General features: G+C 48.3%; 1 protein-coding gene across 4 annotated transcripts in view; it reads left to right on the top strand.

The window, feature by feature from the left end:
* Positions 1–18684, top strand: part of LOC122541405 (large proline-rich protein BAG6-like) — a 49696-nt gene that overhangs the window by 24839 nt on the left and 6173 nt on the right. For 3 of the 4 annotated variants that reach the window (XM_087979330.1, XM_087979333.1, XM_087979331.1), the window contains exons 9-18: positions 3843–3958; positions 5198–5336; positions 6974–7296; positions 9849–10167; positions 10612–10781; positions 11422–11475; positions 14475–14577; positions 15069–15193; positions 16571–16735; positions 17556–17624. In XM_087979330.1, the coding sequence (XP_087835456.1) occupies positions 3843–3958; positions 5198–5336; positions 6974–7296; positions 9849–10167; positions 10612–10781; positions 11422–11475; positions 14475–14577; positions 15069–15193; positions 16571–16735; positions 17556–17624 (1583 nt within the window). The remainder of the gene's footprint in view (positions 1–3842; positions 3959–5197; positions 5337–6973; positions 7297–9848; positions 10168–10611; positions 10782–11421; positions 11476–14474; positions 14578–15068; positions 15194–16570; positions 16736–17555; positions 17625–18684) is intronic. The other variant, XM_087979332.1, reaches the window with a different exon arrangement.

Consider the following 18684-nt stretch of genomic DNA (forward strand, 5'->3'; position numbering starts at 1 on the left):
AGATCTGTGCAAAGACAAAAAGTATTCATGATTTCCGGTTGATGACGTTTTGCTTTTAGGACTGATGGACCTGCTGAATATTTTCAGCACTTTCTGTTTATAATCTCAGATTTCCAGCATTTGCAATATTTAGGTTTTGTATGTAACTTCTCCAGTCATCTATGAGGTTAACATTTACTTCAGCTAATCTACTTCTGCTGACAAAAAGTCTTATGTATTTTTAGATTCTCGGCTGATTTATTCCCATTCCATATTCTTTTAATCATTTTTTGCAGGGAACCCTTTCCTAAATTTTAAACCTGCAAATCCTTCCTTTGCAGCATTGAGATCTTCCAAGTCTTTTAATGTAATGCTGTCCTACATTTCTTCAAGTTACTGCCTCATTTTTGATTTCTTTTGTTGTTTATTGCAATGTGTTTTTGATGGACATTTTTTTTGTTATTAGCTCATCTTGTTTCCCATGGTTGATATGTGCTGCCTTAACATTGCCTGTTTGCCTAATCAGCCTTGGCTTGCTCTCCAGTTCTACCTTCATGGGTTTTTAAAATAACTATTACTGGAAGATGCATGTGTTAATTGTGTAGGGCCTTGTACTTTGCAGACAGAAAGAATACCTACATGTGTGCCGGACTCAACTCAACAAAATAGGCAATAGCTATTCGCTGGTTCATTTTTCAGAACAGTACCTTGACCAATCAATGTCAACTTATTTGGATTAAAGTTTAAACAAGCACTGACAGTTAACTGTCAGTTGTCATTGACTGGTGTGTTTTCCATGGCGATTTCTACCAATCAGAGTCCACTTGGCAACCAGTCAACACTCTTCTCTCGTGCAATACAAACGTTTTTCCCCCTTAAAGTGGTATTCTTGCGAATTGTCAAGATGATTACAAGATGAAAAGATTTGATGAAGTGTTTCAGCAATATGTAATTGGTTTTGTTGTAGCTCTGATTGTTGTTTGATACGAGATTATGGAGTTTAATTGTGTGATCTCTGTTCCCAAAGGGTCATTTACAGAGAGAGTACTAATTAATCCTACTTTATTTCACACTAATAGATGTAAAGTGGCTTTGTTCTTGATGTATGTAACAGGGAACTGGTGAAAAGGTATTCTATGAAACAATCTTATACACCACCATTGATAATTTCATTTGCCCAGTCGATATGGAGATTAACATTTTCCATGAGTATTACTTCAGTTTTGTTGAAGCTACAAAATATTTCTTGCCAAACATGATGGCCCACAAGATAACCACAGTTGGGAGTCTTTTAACCAGTGTTTTCTGATCCTTGTAATTCTTGGTCATCTTAATTCTATTTCCTGATCTTCAGAATGAAAAATTGTTTCTCATTTCTGATTATATAATTCTTTACTGTCAGGGCTGCTGTGTTTTAATTCTGCCTGAATATTTGGAATATTTTATGGAGTGAAATATTTATTTCCCAGCCTTAGTCACCTTGTAACAATGTTTGAAACCAATTATTGCTATTTGTGCTATGAGTTAATCAACCTTAGTGTAAATAATTCTTCTTTTAGTTAAAGGACAGAATTTTATTACTTTATTCCTGTTCTTTGCATGGACCTTGTTGACTGATGCACCATTATCATTAAACTCTGTTCTTCCCTGACCCGTTCTGCTTGCTTTTAGTCAAATCACTACACTGCTGAATTGCCTGAATTTATCTCTTTGGATTTCTAAATCTCTTTCAACTGATCCATATCCTCCCACTTTAGATTACCTATCTGCATCTCAAGCTATACAATTTGCCAGGGCACAGATCCCAGCTCAGTTTAATTGGTGTGCATCCCGGCAGAAGTGACGTCTTTCCCCATTGACTTGGATAGTTGTGCATTGAAGCCCTTCTTCCCATACCAAACCTTGAGGCACATGCTTAATTCTGTCATGAGCATGACTCTTTGCCAATTGGTGTGTGCTTCAGGTAACAATCCAGAGATTAATACCTTTTGAAATTCTGCATTTTAATTTGAACCCTAACCCCTCAAATTCTCTCAGCAGAACATCAATTCAGGTTTCAGCTTCCTACGCGCAAAGTTTACTGGTTCCAATACCTCCCACTAGATCTTCCTCTCCAGCTACAAGGAGACTTTCTTAACCTTACTGTAATGAAGGAAATATAAACTTTAGAGCTCTTGGTCACAGCATCTAGCCCTGTAGCTAAAATAAGTGCTGTCATTACCATGTTCCTTTAGACTCTCCCCTAGTTGAGAAGCCTCCTACACCATGGTCAGCTTACTGATCCACCCTGCAATCCATGTTCTTGGGTGCATCATACCTGTAGGTCAAAGTTAAGATCCCACACACCTCCCATTACACCCTGAATCACTGTGCCTGTCTGTATCACAGTCGTGCCCTCCTGCCTTTGACCTAAAGACCTACACTAAACTTACTCCTGAACCTTAGTAGGGTTGACTGTCTTGCTAAAACAAAGTGCCACAGGTTATCTCTTCCACTCCCTGATATCCTTTGGTGTTTGCATTTAAGACTTCAGTTCGGAGTTCTTGAACTGGAGTTGTCTGAATTGCAGTTACTTACCACAGACTTAATTGTTGGGGATGCAACACATTCTGTCAACACCTTCGCTGCAATCGTGGCATGCCACTAGTCCTGTCGTGCATGTTTAATCTTACGTATTTAAATTGATAATTAGCTATTAATTTAGTGAAGCAACCGCAGTTTGAGAAGCTACAAATTCTGTATCTCATGATCCTGCCTGATGAAGGAGCGGCGCTCCAAAAGCTAGTGCTTCCATATAAACCTGTTGGACTATAACCTGCTGTTGTGTGATTTGTAACTTTGTACACCCCAGTCCAACACCGGCATCTCCAAATCATAGCTATTGGCAGTAAATCAAACATTGTTAAAAGCAGGATCCAAACCCCGCCCCCCTGCTTACCACATTCCCATTTGTCCTACTCCGTTTATGAAGTAGTCTGTTTGCTAATGGCTCCATGCTCGACACTTTTGAGTAAAGGAAGAACTTAGTGAGAGCAGCCATGCAGTTGAGCAGTGAGTGCCTTCACCTTTGGGTGCAAGGCAGTCAATTAGGGCATTGGAAAGGATGCTTCTGGCCTGCAGCGGGAGCTCAGAACTCTCAATCTGCCGACCCTCGTGTGGACACTGCCAGCTAAGCAAGGCTGACAGTATGCTTTTTGTGACAGCGCTGCCTCGTAAGAATATGACCGTTGGATTAGAGTAACCAGTTCCAATCGCTGCTTAATCCTCTCGACTTGACAGAGTAGCAGTGGGAAGAGCACTGAGCGGGTCTGATATCGCGAAGGTCACACACGGCTCCGAGTGGTGAGAGCAAAGTCCCGTGGATGCTGGAAAGCTGAAATCAAGTCTGAAAATGCCCGAAATGTTCAGAGTGGTGGGGAAAGAGCGAAACAGGATTAACATTGCAGGTCTGTGACCTTCCTTCAGAATCATGAGTAGCTGAAGTAGGATCACAGAAACTCTGCCTGTGCAGCAACTGACAGACCTGCTGAGAGTTTCCAGCGTTTTTGGCTTTATTTCAGTGTCAGCAAGAACTGACCCACATAAGGCAGTCCTGTAAAAGGAAGTTGGTCCCAGTTCCATATAATGAATTAATTACTTCCTGATAATTTTTTTTTCTTTAATTCCACGAGCGTTTGACAGTAGCTTATGTGGCAGGCACAGCCGACTGGTGGCCTAATCTGATTGCAGACCAGGGTGGAGTGGGGCTGGGAGAGGTTACCATTTGAGAAGCTTTTCTGAAGGTGATCAGTGTTACACGTGAGGCAGCGTACATGTTCTTCTCTCAGTGTTTCATTCCATCTTTTCTTCTGCCCCTTCTCCAGCAGGGCAGCAGGTTCCTGGGTTTCAGCCTTCACCTGCCCGAGTGGTGATTACCCGGCCTCCACCCCCTCCCCCACGGCAGACCCAGTCAGCATCAGGACCACAACCTGGCCCACAGGTAACTCATGAGAGATAGATCGCAGTATGAGGGATGTGGTAAAATCACTCTGTTACTGCGGATAGAGGCACACAGGCACTTCAGTCCAACTAGTCCATGCGGATCAAGTTTCCCAAACCAAACGAGGCCCCCCCTTGCATGCGTATCCCTCTAAACCTTTCCTATTCATGTACCTGTCCAAATGTCTTTTAAATGTTGTAACTGTGCCTGCACCTACCACTTCCTCTGGCAACTCATTCCACATGCGAGCTATCCTCTCTGTGAAAAAGTTGCCCCTCAGGTCTCTTTTTTCTTAAATCTTAGTCCTTTCATCCTAAGAATATGCCCTCCAGTTTTGAATTCCCCTTCCCAAGAGAAAAGACCATGAAATTCACGTTATTCATGCCCCTCATGATTTTATGGTCCTCTACAAGGTCAGCCCTCAGTCTCCCTGCGCTCCTGGGTAAAAAAGCCTATCCAGCCCCTCTCTCTAACTCAAAGACTCCAGTCTCAGTAACATCCTTGTAAATCTATTCTGCGCCTTCTCCAATCTAATAGTATCCTTCCTATAGCAGAGCGACCAGAACTGTACACCTATTAAACCATTTTGTTTTATTGAGGATGTAGCAAAATAAAAGGACTTTCGGGGCTGGTGTCAAATTTCATATAATATCGTGGGTCACAGTGACATTCTTGCACTCTTACCTCACTTGCTGTGGTGCTGTGCAGCAACCTCTGTCAAGCCTCAGGTGTAAGGAGTGGGGAAACAGCTGGCAGGCTGTGAAAGCATACAAGATGGTGTCCGAGCTGAGAGGATTTTAGATTAGATTAGATTAGACATCCTTACAGTGTGGAAACAGACCCTTCGGCCCAACCAGTCCACACCGATCCTCCGAAGAGTAACCCACCCAGACCCATTTCCCTCTGACTAATGCACCTAACACTATGGGCAATTTAGCATGGCCAATTCACCTGTCTTGCACATCTTTGGACTGTGGGAGGAAACCGGAGCACCCGGAGGAAACCCACACAGACGCTGGGAGAATGTGCAAACTCCACACAGACAGTCGCCCGAGGTTGGAATCGAACCTGGGACCCTGGTGCTGTGAGGCAGCCACTGTGCTGCCCAGTGTTCCCAGGACTGTTTGCTGCTCAAATAAGCAGCTCCGGGCATGGCTATGTTTAAGTTTACTTTTGTAGTTCAAGTGCCTTCTTTGTAAGCGTGCAGTTCATTTTCTGTGCCTGCTCTTTTCACTCCAGGTTCCTCCTGGCTCTACCCCTGCCCCTGATCCTGGCACTGGCCCCGGCCCTGGTCCCGGTCCCACCCCCGGTCCTGCCACTCTTGCTCAGATGATCACCGGACTGGTAGGGCAACTTCTGATGCAGCCCGTCGTCTTTGGTAAGTGTCTGATTGACTCATGGTGCCCCTTTTTGCTCTGCGCTCTCCGCTCTTTACTGTCACTTCACAATCCAGGTGTCAGCTCCAGTAAGTCTGTCGGTACACTCCCACCCTCTGGAGCTGAGCTCTGTGTTTCGGTGCGGTTCTGAGAGGAAACGGCATCACTGAACGTGCTGCCCTTCAGATGAAGCGTTCAGCTCGATGTTGCCGCTGTAACAGTGCTTCCTCCCCTTTGTAACATCCCTGACTGAACACAGCACAAGAGCAAGTAGCTGGGTGGCCTCTGTGGAAATGCCGCAGAGTGGGTATGTTGACAGGGCCTGGCGAAGACACTGAGATAAAAGGCTAGCACGAACCTGTCGGGATGAATGGCCTGTGAATTCTACACCGTGTGGTGTTTTGTGTGATCACGTAAGCCATGAGAGATGCTGGATCTTGGCAAGACAGGTCGATTTGTGAGCTCATTCTGCAGGATTTAGTGATGTCTCCCTGTCTCTCACTGACTGACTCTCTAAGAGTAGGGTTTGGCGTTTGCAGCTTAACCAAATGCTTGAGTACTGGTGCTTTCAAAGTCATTTATTAAGGAGCTACCGATTCTGTGCTGGCAGTCAGGTGGGAGTGGTTATTATCCCGAAAGGAGGGGTTAAAGCAATTTTTCAGTCTGAGGCTGATGTCTGCTTCTGAACTGACGTGTTAGGAAGTTTTTTTAAAAAAATCATTCATGGGATGAGAGTGTCCCAGTATTTATTGCCCATTTATAATCGCCTGGTGATCAGCCGAGAGTCAACCATATTGCTGCGGGTCCGGAGTCACATATTGGCCAGACGAAGTAAAGATGGCAACTTCCCTCCCTGAATAAACAAATTCCACCATCTGCCGTGGCGGGATTCAAGCCTGAGCATGACCTGGATCCATTGAGAATACCACTCGGGCATCGCCTACCAGTCCCTCCGCGGTTGTCTTCCGCCGGATGAAGGCTGTGACAGGCGTGGGGCACTTCAGTAAACTCTCTGTGGTCTTGAAAAGACAAATTGGCTCCCGAGACCCTATCTCTCTCAAAATTGAGGGGCATGTATACGATAAATAGACAAAGTAATTTTCGTGGGATGGGGGAGTCTGGAACTAAAGGGCATAGGTTTAGGGTGAAGGGGGGGAAAGATATAAGAGGGATCTAAGGGGCAACCTTTTCACTGAGGGGGTACATGTATGAGCTGCCAGAGGAAGTGGTGGAGGCTGGTACAATTGCAATATTTAAAAGGTATCAGCATGGGTATATGGAGGGATAGGAATGGTTTGGAGGGATATGGGCCGGGTGCTGGCAGGTGGGACTAGATTAGGTTAGGATATCTGGTTGGCATGGACGGGTTGGACCAAAGGATCGGTTTCTGTGCTGTACATCTCTCTGACTCTGATGTTCTCTCCGATGGTTGGAGGACACGCAGGTCATTAAATCCATTCTCCCCGGGATTGCGAGGGTTCAGAGACTAGCCGGTGAGACAGACACAAAAGACCTATCCTGCCCTTTCCCTGTCGCATTTCTTCAACACTCCGAAGGGTTTGCCGGGTGGTTTCATGCTCTCCCACCCCCTCTCCTCCTCCCCCCCCGCCCCACCTCCTCTGCCGTCTGTTTCTTGCAGCCCAGCCCCCGACCAGTGACAGCGGCTCCTCGGCAGCTACCGGCACCAGCACCACGGCCGCCTCGTCCACCACCACGTCAGCCACGGCCGGCCAAGCCCCCACCTCCACCACCAACTCGACCGGGACCACCGCCTCAGCCACAGCGGACGGTGGCGGCCAGCAGCAGCAGCAGCAGCACCCTGCCCCCCCCGATGTCCAGTTCTCGCAGCTCCTCGGCAACCTGCTGGGGGCGGCGGGCGCCGGCGGCGTGGGCTCGCCGACCATCACTGTCACCTTGCCGGGGATGCCGGCTTTTGTCCAGGGCATGACCGAGTTCCTGCAGGTGAGGCCGTCACTCTCTCGCGGGTAAGGGTGACTGGATCGCAGTCCAGGGGGGAAAGGAGCGGGGTGGAGGCCGGAGGGCAGCGGTGGGCGTGGAGTTTGGAATTGTTCGCTGTGTTTTGCAGAGAACCAGCGCAAGCAGAGAGTCACAGTCATATGAGGGGGAGCGTGGTGATGGAAAAGGGAGAGGAGCAGCGGGCCGGAGGGCGGCGGTGGTGGTGGTGGGTATGGAGTTTGGGATTGTTCATTATGGTTTGCAGGGAGTCACAGTTGTACCGGGGAGCGTGGTCCTGGGAAAGGGAGAGGACCGTGGGCAGGTGGGTGTGGAGTTTGGGAGCGTTCGCTATGTTTTGCAGAGAGCCAGTGTGAGGCAGAGGAATCGCGTTCGTACGGCGCAGAAAAGACACTGATGCAGCTACCACCAAAAGCGCACTAATCCCAACTTTCCTGCCCTTGTCCCAAATCCTTTGAGTCCAGAGAGCCTCCTGTGCTATAATTTGTTTCACTGCTGCAGCAACAGCACACCCAAGGAGTGAACCGTGGAGCCTGTTGCCTGTGGTTCAAGTCTGTCCTCCCTGTCTCTCAAAGAGTCCAGATACCCAGAACCATTAAGACGTGACCGACTTAAAACTGGAGCTAAATTTGCTGCGTGAACGCGACCCTCTGAGCCCTTACCAGCAAACCCATTGCTGACTATTTTTCCCTGTGTCGGTCAAAACTGGGCATTGAGCACCCAAAGCAGGCACGGAAACCGAAGTTGCCGGAGAAACTCAACAGATTCTGGCAGCATCTGCGGGAGAGAAGAGGAATCCCGCCGGACTTGAAACGTTAACCCTGCTTTCTCTCCAGTGATGCTGCCGGCCATGCTGAGTTTCTGTTCCTGTCTATTTCAGGGCTGCAGCCCGCGCAGATTTTTACTTTGCACAAGGATGTGAGAGTAGGCCATCTGGCCCATGGAGCCAATTCTGCCATTCGGTGTCTGCTGTCAATGTGGCCCCTCACCCGGCACAAGGGTGAGGCCACACCCTGCAGTACTGTGTACAGTCTCAGTCTCCACACTTGAGGAGGGATCTACTGGCACTGGAGAAGGCGCAGAGGGGGTTCACTGGGTTGATTCCGGATATGGCTCATGAGCCGGGATTGAATAGCCTGGAACTATGCTCGTAGCAATTTCAAAGAACGGTGGGGGGAAATCTTGCAGAGACGTGTAAAATTATGAAGGGAACAGATAAGAGAAGCAGGAAGATTGTTTCCACTGGGGGTTGAAACTAGAACTGGGGACATAGCCTCAAAATAAGGTGGAGCACATTTCATACTGAGCTGAGGAGGAAATTCTTCACCCAAAGAGTTTTGAATCTGTGGAATTCCCTGCCCAGTGAAACCATTGAGGCAGTTTGTTGAATGTTTTTAAGGCAAAGGTAGATTTTTGAACAGTAAAAGGGATTAAGGGGTGGTAAGTGGAGCTGAGTCTGCGTAGAAGCATCAGCCACGGTCTTGTGGAGTGGCAGAGCAGGCTCGAGGGGCCGAATGGCCTGCTCCTGCTCCTGTTTCTTATAAACCTTGACACTATCGCCCATCCAAAAGCTCCATGCCTCAGCCTTGAGTCTGTTGAGTGTCCCAGGCTCCGCTGTGTCAACAGCCAGGGAGATCCAAAGGCTGACAACCCTCAGAAGAAATTCCTCCTCCTTCTCTCCCTCTTTTTTCCCCCCCCCCTCCCCATTTCAAGCTGTGTCCAGTCTGTTTCTAGATGCCCCTGTGAGAGGTAACGTTCTCTCCAAATCACCTTTGTTTCTGTCCGTCCCCTAAACTCCAGTGATTAAAGGCACGGGCTTGTGCTGTCCTCCAAAAGGCATCCCAGGAATTGCCTGGTAGTGAGCTTCCTCTGGACTGGGTGATGCAGTTGAAAAGCGCTTGCCATTTATACACCTGGACCATGTACGCAGATTTGTTTGACTCTCGGACGTGTGATAGAAGCGATCCCTCTCATTTTGCGTCCCCTGTCCAATCTCGCGCCTACTGTCCCTAGCCAAGAGTTGAGCTATAGGGAGTGGCTGAATAGGTGGGGGCTATTTTCCCTGGACCATCAGAAGCTGAGGTGTGACCTTATTAGAGGTTTATAAAATCATGAGGGGCATGGATAGGGGTGGGGGAAGTCCAGAACTAGAGGGCATAGGTTTAGGGTGAGAGGGGAAAGATATAAAAGAGACCGAAGGGGCAACGTTTTCACGCAGAGGGTTGTACATGTGTGGAATGAGCTATCAGAGGAAGTGGTGGAGGCTGGTACAATTAAAGCATTTAAAAGGCATCTGGATGGGTATATGATTATGAAGGGTTTGGAGGGATATGGGCCAAGTGCTGGCAAATGGGACGAGATTAAGTTAGTATATCTGGTTGGCATGGATGAGATGGACCGAAGGGTCTGTATCCATGCTGTACATCTCTGTGACTGTGTGGTGTAAGGGCCCCAGGGGGTCAATGGCTCGCTGGACAGAACTGCTTGTCCCCCGGGTCAGCCACTCACTCGGCTTCACCATCTCTTCCCTTCTTCCTCAGGCGGCGCAGGGAGCTGTGACGGTTCCCCAGGCGGCCCCGGCAGCCTCCCAGCCGACGGCTCAGGGGGCTCCCGCTGCCCCCCCTCCTCCACCATCGCAGCCGCAGCCGGGTCAGGACCGGGCCGGTGGCAGACAGCAGCAGCAGGCGGGAGCGGACACCCTGACTCCGGAGTTCTTCACCAGCGTGGTGCAGGGGGTGCTCTCCTCCATGATGGGCTCGCTCAACGCACAGCAGGGCAGCACCGAGAGCATCGCTGACTTCATCCAGCGGCTGAGCGGCACCAGCAACATCTTCGAGCCGGGAGCAGACGGCGCTCTCGGTGCGTTGGCCCCTCTTCCCGCGTTCGGGTTTGACAAACGGAGTGGAGGGTTTGTCGTCCAGTCACCCTGAATGCACGGCTCTCTGGGCTTCAAAGCTTTCCTCCCCTGGAGGAACAGGATGCCATAGAGAGGGTTCCGAATGTGAACATGCTTTTTGGCGTGTTATGTGTCTTATGACTTTGTTGTTGTGCTTTTCATTTTTTTAAAAGTCAAGGCTTTCTGGGAATGACAACGGTACGCTTGCTGTGTTTACCAAATTTGCATCACCCCCTTCAGTGTTTGCCTTTGAGAAAGTATCTCCTTGATTTCTCAGTCTCGTTTGTTCACTTGGCGTTTCCTGGTGAACTGCCCCGCCCCCCAGTTTCTGATGTAAATGTTCTATCCTGCCTCCCTGCCTCTTGCCCAGCCTTCACGTCTTGAGCTGCCGTTCTTGTCCCTCGCAGGATTCTTCGGAGACCTGCTGTCCCTGATTTGCCAGAACTTCTCCATGGTGGATATGATCATGTTGCTGCACGGCCAGTTCCAGCCCCTGCAACGGATCCAACCTCAGCTCAACCGCTTTTTCCGGGAGCAGTACCTCAACAACCAGGAGCCAACAGAGCAGAACATCCGGGTAAGCAGAGACACACCGCTCTGCCTGTTTGTTTACCTGCCCCTCCCTCCCTCCCCTCCCGCTATGCATCTCTCTCACTCGCACCTTCGTTTTTATCCCAACTGACTTTTCCACTCGCTCTATCGCCAAGATCTCTCCTTGTCCCCATGCTCCCCTTTCCTCTCCCACCTCTCTCGCTCTCCTTTCCTTCTTGCTAACCCCCTCCTCCCACTTCACCCCCTTCCCTTCCCTTCCCTCCCTCCTCCCCCACCCCCACCTCCTCCTCTCCCTCTCTCGACCCGTGTGTCCCCCTCCCCTCTCGGACCCCCCACCTCCGTGCAGACTGGAATTTCATCAAAGGGTTTTGGCTCAGTTGTTCAATACGGTATTTGACCAGGGCTGATCTAACCAGGTTGCTTCCAGGCCCAGATCTATGAGCCTTTGCTGTGTTCATCTGTTACACAGTGAGTTTTGGCTTTATATTGGTTTGTGCACTGCAGCAACCAATAGCGGCAAAACTATTTTTCACAGAAGCAATGATTAGCAGGCTGAGGTGACGACACAGTGTGATGGATTAAGATGGTTACTCTGGTTTGTGCTGGAATTGATTTCAGACCTTTAACATCAGACGATACCCAAATGCATGTTCCTTTCATTCTAGGCATCAACAGACGTCTTGATAAATGGTCTAGAGGAGTACATCCAAGAAAGTTTTGTAAGTGTGCTGTAAACTCCTTGGCATGATGCGATTGTAGGGAGGGGTAGGGTGGGGTAATTTTCTGCTCTGCACTATATGATCCTGTCCCACAATTCCAGGCGAATGTGTTCCAGATCGTCATGGTAACATTGAGGCTGCAGTTTAAACTCCCACTCAGTATCTGTGTGTTTGCTTGGGACTTGAACCAGTAGGGCCACAGGAAATAACTGGCGAGATAACTCACTAAACTTACAACATAATACTTACCAAAGCAGGCCAGTGACTTTACGGACGCACTGTAGTTTCTTGCCTCTCAGTTCGGCTGAGTGTATGGAATTGCCACATGGTCTGTCATCTCCTTCAAACATCTCTGGGACACCTGCTTCCAACTGGATAGCAGGTTCTGCCAACTTCAGTTTCAAACTTGGTCACCAAAGCTGCCGCTTATTAACCCCTGCCAAGCCACAACACAGGACAATCAGTGAAGTTATTACAATTCTGCTTAGCACAGACAAAGGAGGCTCAAGGATGCGTGATCTGGCTGTGTTTGGCTCCTGAGGGTCATAGACATTGGCTGGTGCCACCTCTAGAGCGAATTATACAGTAAACGGAAGAGCCTTGGGAAAAGTTGATGAGCAGAGAGATCTGGGAGTTCAGGTCCATTGTACCCTGAAGGTTGCTGCACAGATGAATAGTGTGGTCAAGAATGCATATAATATGCTTGCTTTCATCAGACGGGGTATTGAGTATAAGAGCTGGCAAGTCATGTTAAAATTGTACATGACGTTGGTTCGGCCACATTCGAATACTATGTACAGTTCTGGTCGCCATATTACCAAAAGGAAGTGGACACTTTGGAGAGGGTGCAGAGAAGGTTTATGAGGATGTTGCCTGGTATGGAAGGTGCTAGTTATGAAAAGAGGTTGAGTAGGTTAGGTTTGTTTTCATATGAAGCATATAGACAGGTAGATAAAGATAAGCTTTTTCCCAGGGTGAAAGATTCAATAACGAAAGGTCACGCTTTCGAGGCGAGAGGTGAAATGTTTGAGGGGGATACACGCGGCAAGTACTTCACACGGAGGGTGGTGGGCTCTGGAACGCATTGCCAGCAGAGGTGGTAGCGGCAGGCACAGTAGATTCATTTAAAATGAATCTGGACAGATGCATGAGTAGGTGGGGAGCAGAGGGATACTGATGCTTAAGAATTGGGTGACAGGTTTAGAAAGTGCATTTAGATCGGCTCAGGCTTGGAGGGCCGAAGGGCCTGTTCCTGGGTTGTAAATTTTCTTTGTTCTCTGACTATTTCCCGATCATAACTGGACTTGTCATAAGATAGCCGTAGATTCCCCTCTGGTCCTGTACCACCTTGCCATGCCAACAAGAAATGTGATCTCCTTCAGACCAGTGCTCATGAGTCGTTGTCCCAGGTCTTCGGTCCATCCGCGGCTCTTGAGGCTTGCAGGTTTGTAGCTGAGGTTGAGGTTCAGGTTGCAAGTTTGCTCGCTGAGCTGGAAGGTTTGTTTTCAGACATTTTGCCACAATGCTAGTTAACGTCATCAGTGAGCCTCTGGTGAAGCGCTGGTGTTACGTCCTGCTTTCTGAGACCACGACACACATGTATAAAGTGGGACATAACACCAGCGCTTCACCAGAGGCTCACTGATAATGTTACCGAGCATGGTGAGGAACCGTCTGAAAACAACCCTTCCAGCTCAGTGAGCAAACTGGCATCCTGAGCTCTCGGGCTGTTAAAGCTTTGCTTCTGTAATGGGAATGAGGCAGTTGGCAGCAAGTTGCATGCCCAGCAGTTGGTGCTGAGCTGGTACAGGGCAGAGTGGAAGCAGACACGAGAGAGATGCCCTGGCCTGGGGTGCATTCCAACTGTCCCTACCCTTTATGAAAAAAGAAAGAAGACAGTGGTGGTTGATGGGAAACGTTCATCCTGGAGTTCAGTTACTAGTGGTGTACTGCAAGGGTCTGTTTTGGGGCCACTGCTGTTTGTCATTTTCATAAGTGACCTGGATGAGGGCGTAGCAGGATGGGTTAGTAAATTTGCAGATGACACTAAAGGCGGTACAGTTGTGGTGGTGCTGAAGGATGTTGTAGTTTACAGAGCAATATAGATAAGCCGCAGAGCTGGGCTGAGAGGTGGCGAATGGAGTTTAATGTGGAAAAGTGTGAGACGTTTCACTTGGAAGGAGCAATAGCAATACTGGGTTAGTGGTAAGATTCTTGGTCATGTAGATGAGTAGAGGGATTTCTGTGTCCGTGCACATAGATCCCTGAAAGTTGCCACCCAGGTTGATAGGGTTGTTAAGAAGGCATACTGTGTGTTAGCTTTTATTAGTAGAGGGATTGAGTTTTGGAACCACGAGGTCATGCTGCAGCTGTACAAAACTCTGGTGTGGCCACACTTGGAGTATTACGTACAGTTCTGGTCACTGCATTATAGGAAGGATGTGGAAGATTTGGAAAGGATTCAGAAGAGATTTACTTCTATGTTACCTGGTATGGAAAAAAGACTGAGGGACTTGAGGCTGTTTTTGTTAGAGAGAAGAAAATTGAGGTGTGACTTAATTGAGACATTTAAGATAATCAGAGGGTTAGATTGAGTGGACAGTGAGAGCCTTTCTCCTCGGATAGTGATGGCTATCATGAGGGGGCATAGCTTTAAATTGAGGGTTGATAGATATAGAAAGATGTCAGAGGTAGGTTCTTTACTCAGAGAGTAGTAGGGGCGTGGGACACACTGCCTGCAACAGTAATAGACTCACTAACTTTAAGGGCATTTAAATGGCCATTGGATAGGCATATGGACGAGCATGGAATCGTGTAGGACAGATAGGCTTCAGATTGGTTCCACAGGTTGGCGCAACATTGAGGGCCGAAGGGCCTGTACTGCGCTGTAATGTTTTATGTTCTATGAATTGCCTGGGGCCTGATAGCTGATTTTGATGGTAATAAATTGCCTGATATAAAGCGGTGCTGCTTGCTAATGTTGTTTGTTTTCTCTCGAGGCGTCTGTGGTTGTGCGAGATGAAGTAGACATCACCAGTACAAATTTGGAATTCTTGAGGGAGCAGTTCAATCGGATTGCTACACACATTCTCCAGTGCACGGGTACTGTGTGCTTGTCTTGCTGCTGTCCTTGTTTATTTGTTCTCTTTTGCTGACCCTTCTCTACTTCCATCTCTTGCTCCTTCCTCTCCACTACACTAGCTTTCTGCTGGCCTTCAGTTCACACAGGAGCTTGAGTCGCTCCGGGATTGTCGGTCGAGTGTGGGTTGGGGTCTGCGCGATTGTTTCACCTGATTCACAAGCCTCATCTCATCCTCCCCAGGGTGATGCAACTGCCGGTTCCTTGGAAGTCCAGGGATGATTAATGGGGGCAGAAATCCCGTAAAGTTTTCCTCACGCCTGCAAACTGCAGGGGTTTCTGAGGCCAGTTGGTTGAGATCAGCCAATACCGTTGGATTTGACCCACTGAGCTGTCAGGGAGCAGAAGAGAAACTCTTTGCTCGTTCAGTCACTCCTTCGTTTGTTTGCTCTTGCCCTCTTTGTCACACCTGACCAGGCTTTGTGTCCTCTCTGATGTCTCTCTCTTCCCACAGACGCTAGTTTTGGTCACCGACTTCTGGAGCTGTGTAATCAGGCTCTGTTTGAGTGCTTAGCGCTGAACCTCTACAGTCTACGAGGAGAGCAGAGTGCGTTGACTACAGTCATCAATGATCGGATCGTAAGTGAACCTTTGCGTTCGGGGGCGGAACAAAATCTCTGTAAATGGCAGCAGGTGGTGATGGTGGCACAAGGGCAACATCGCTGGGGAGGTCCAAGCTAATGCCTCTGGATTATGAGGTCAACTTCCACCGTAGCAGCTGATAAATCTGAAATATACATCTGAACTTAATTCCACTTGTTCCTCATCCCAATGTAGACAGTAGAGTGGTAGTGAAGTCACTGGTGTAGTCATCCTGAGGTAAAAACAATGACTGCAGATGCTGGAAACCAGATTCTGGATCAGTGGTGCTGGAAGAGCACAGCAATTCAGGCAGCATCCGAGGACAGGCAAAATCGACGTTTCGGGCAAAAGCCCTTCCTGATGAAGGGCTTTTGCCCGAAACGTCGATTTTGCCTGTCCTCGGATGCTGTCTGAATTGCTGTGCCCATCCCTAGTCATCCTGAGGCCTGAGCACATGTTCTGACAACATAGATTCAAATCCACCACAGCGTCTGGTGGAATTTAATTTCAATAATTAATTAATTAATTTAGCCTTATTAATAATTTGGACGTATAAAGTTAACAGTGACCACGAAGCAATTTTTGATGGTTGTTGAAAATCTCTTTTTAGTTTATTGATGTCCTTCAGAGAATTGAATCTTACCCCCGTTACCTGGACTGAACAAGATGACCCCAGGCCCCCTCAGCATTGTGGTTAACTGTACGCCGAAAAGTCGTCCTAGCATGCCACTGAGTCCAAGGGACGGTTAGGGATGAACAACCAATTTTTGTTCTTGCAATCCCATTAAAGACTCCAAAACAAATCTGAGTTCCTGACAGTCTGACCGCGCTCTAGTATCACAGCCTGAAACGACTGCTGTATTTAAGCTAAAGAACAAAGAAAGTTTACAGCCCAGGAACAGGCCCTTCGGCACTCCAAGCTTGAGCTGATCCAAATGTACTGTCTACACCTGTTGGTCAATTCCTAAGCATCTGTGTCCCTCTGCTCCCCACCTACACATGCATCTGTCCAAGCGCATCTTAAACGAATCTGCCGTGCCTGCCTCTACCACCTCTGCTGGCAACGCGTTCCAAGTGCCCACCACTATTATGTAAATGTAGCTGACCATGGTTCGTGCCCCTTCCTTTCTACTTCTCTCCTTTCTCTTTCGCTTCCTTTTCCCTCCTTTTTCTCCAGTTCTTTGATTTGGTTTGTTTTACCTGAACCCCCCCCCCCTCCCAACCTTGCAACAGCGCAACAGATCACTGGCGTTGACCGATTAGAATTTGTTTGTCAACCCACACGCTCTGATGTTCCAAAGTGGGTTTAGGCTGGGAGCACTGCATTCTAATTGCCTTTCCTTCCTGTTCTGCTTTTCTCAAACGCCACCTCAGCGGCGTATGTCAGTGGATGTTAACCCCTCGCTGGTGAACTGGCTGACCACTATGATGGCAATGAGGCTACAAGTGATCATGGAGCACATGCCAGTGACAGAGGAGCAGATTCTGCAGTACGTCAGGAGGAGGCAACCTTCGGCCCAAGAGCCAGAAACACAGCAGGTAATCCACTAGCAAGTCAGGTAAAGAGGTAAAACATCTCTGCATCCCGGAGTTAGGTACCCGAGAGAGCGGGTGTGTGTGTGTGTGTGTGTGTGTGTGTGTGTGTGTGTGTGTGTGTTCGGAGTGTTACCTCCGAGGCATTGCTGCGTGAACTTTCATGGATGTAGCATCCCCAATCTCGTTTACAGTCGGTAGATTGTGTTTAGCATGTAGTGGCTGTTCTGTACTGGAAAATGCAGCAATAGACAATAGGTGCAGGAGTAGGCCATTCTGCCCTTCGAGCCAGCACCGCCATTCATTATGATCATGGTTGATCATCCTCAATCAGTATCCTGTTCCTGCCTTATCCCCATAACCCTTGATTCCACTATCCTTAAGAGCTCTATCCAACTCTTTCTTTGAAGTATCCAGAGACTTGGCCTCCACAGCTTTCTGGGGCAGAGCATTCCATACACCCACCACTCTCTGAGGTCCCCCAGCCAACACTGCGATAAAGACCAGAAAAGCTGCTTTGAGGTATGAACGTAAATGACTGGAACGAATCAGAAGGGGAGAGGTCTTGGTGAGGGAGACCGTCGATCTGAAAGATAACTCTGGTTTCCTCCCACAGTCTAAAGATGTGCTGGTCAGGTGTATTGGCCATGCTAAATAGCTCCACAGTGTCCAGGTATGTGTAAGTTAGGTAAATGTAGGGGAATGGGTCTGGGTGGGTTACTCTTCAGAGAGTCGGTGTGGACCTGTTGGGCCGAAGGGCCTGTTTCCACACTGTAGGGATTCTGTTATTCTATGTGCAACTCTAACAGTGCCCCCTTTAATGCAGAACATGTCTGAGGACCGTGTGGAGGAACATCCAACAGAGTCTGAGGAGACTGTGCAGGAAGCACCACAGGTAACATGAGAAGCCCCCCAGTGTTTTAAAAGCAATGAGCTGATCAGAAATGTTTACTTTGCACGCAATTCTTAAAGGCCAGCAATGTGTTACTCTGACGAGGTAATTGGTGGGGACTTCCCACCGTTATCTTTCAAAGTCCTTGGCATCCTCTTGAGGCACGGTGGTAATGTCCCTTCCCCTGTACCAGACCACCCATGTTCAAGTCCCACCGTGTAAGTGTGTATTACATGTCTGAATGGGTTCATTAGAAAAATAGATTTTTTTTTTAAAAATTCAAGGTCCGGAGTAGTTGGCAGAGGTTATCTGATAGAGCCAACTCTTGTCAAAAGGCAAGCACAGGCAGGTAATGATAGGGCCCCACACATAGCTCCTCCTGCTTTAAGACAGCTTTGGATGGGGAGATGAGAGTATGGCTGAGAATGCATAGGATTAACAAGCTGCAATCAGTATTCCTTGTGGCTTTGATTCACTAAGCACTGTGCAGCGACAGTCTGGGGATGGTCGAAATCCTACAATGGCACCGACACCTCCTTCGATGCAGTCAGGGCAACTTGCAGCCAATGTTAGCGGAGTGGGGGAGGACGCGAGAAACTATCAGTGATTTTGAAGGGAAATTTGGCTTCGATGAAAATAAACGTGCAGGGCACTTTTCAATTACTGCGTTCAGTTCTGGTCTCCCTGCTGTAGGAAAGATGTTGTGAAAGTTGAAAGCGTTCGTAAAAGATTTACAAGGATGTTACCAGGGTTGGAGGATTTGAGCTGTAGGGAGAGGCTGAATAGGCTGGGACAAACAGGGCTGAGGGGTGAGCTTTATAGATGTTTAAAAAAACTATGAGGGGCATGGATAAGGTGAATAGGTATGCTCTTTTCACTAGGGGTGGGGGAGTCAAAAGCGAGAGAGTTTAAAGTGAGAGGCGGAAAGGTTTAAAAGAAATCTAAGGGGCAACTTTCTCACACAGAGCATGGTGTGTGTATGGAATGAGCTGCCAGAGGAAGTGGTGGCGGCTGGTACAATTACAGCATTTAAAAGGCAACTGGATGGGTATATGAATAGGAA

Source organism: Chiloscyllium plagiosum, unplaced genomic scaffold, assembly GCF_037043375.1.
Source record: "Chiloscyllium plagiosum isolate Xiang-an unplaced genomic scaffold, Cpla_swu_hap1 HiC_scaffold_35, whole genome shotgun sequence".
In the NCBI taxonomy this organism is placed as follows: domain Eukaryota; kingdom Metazoa; phylum Chordata; class Chondrichthyes; order Orectolobiformes; family Hemiscylliidae; genus Chiloscyllium; species Chiloscyllium plagiosum.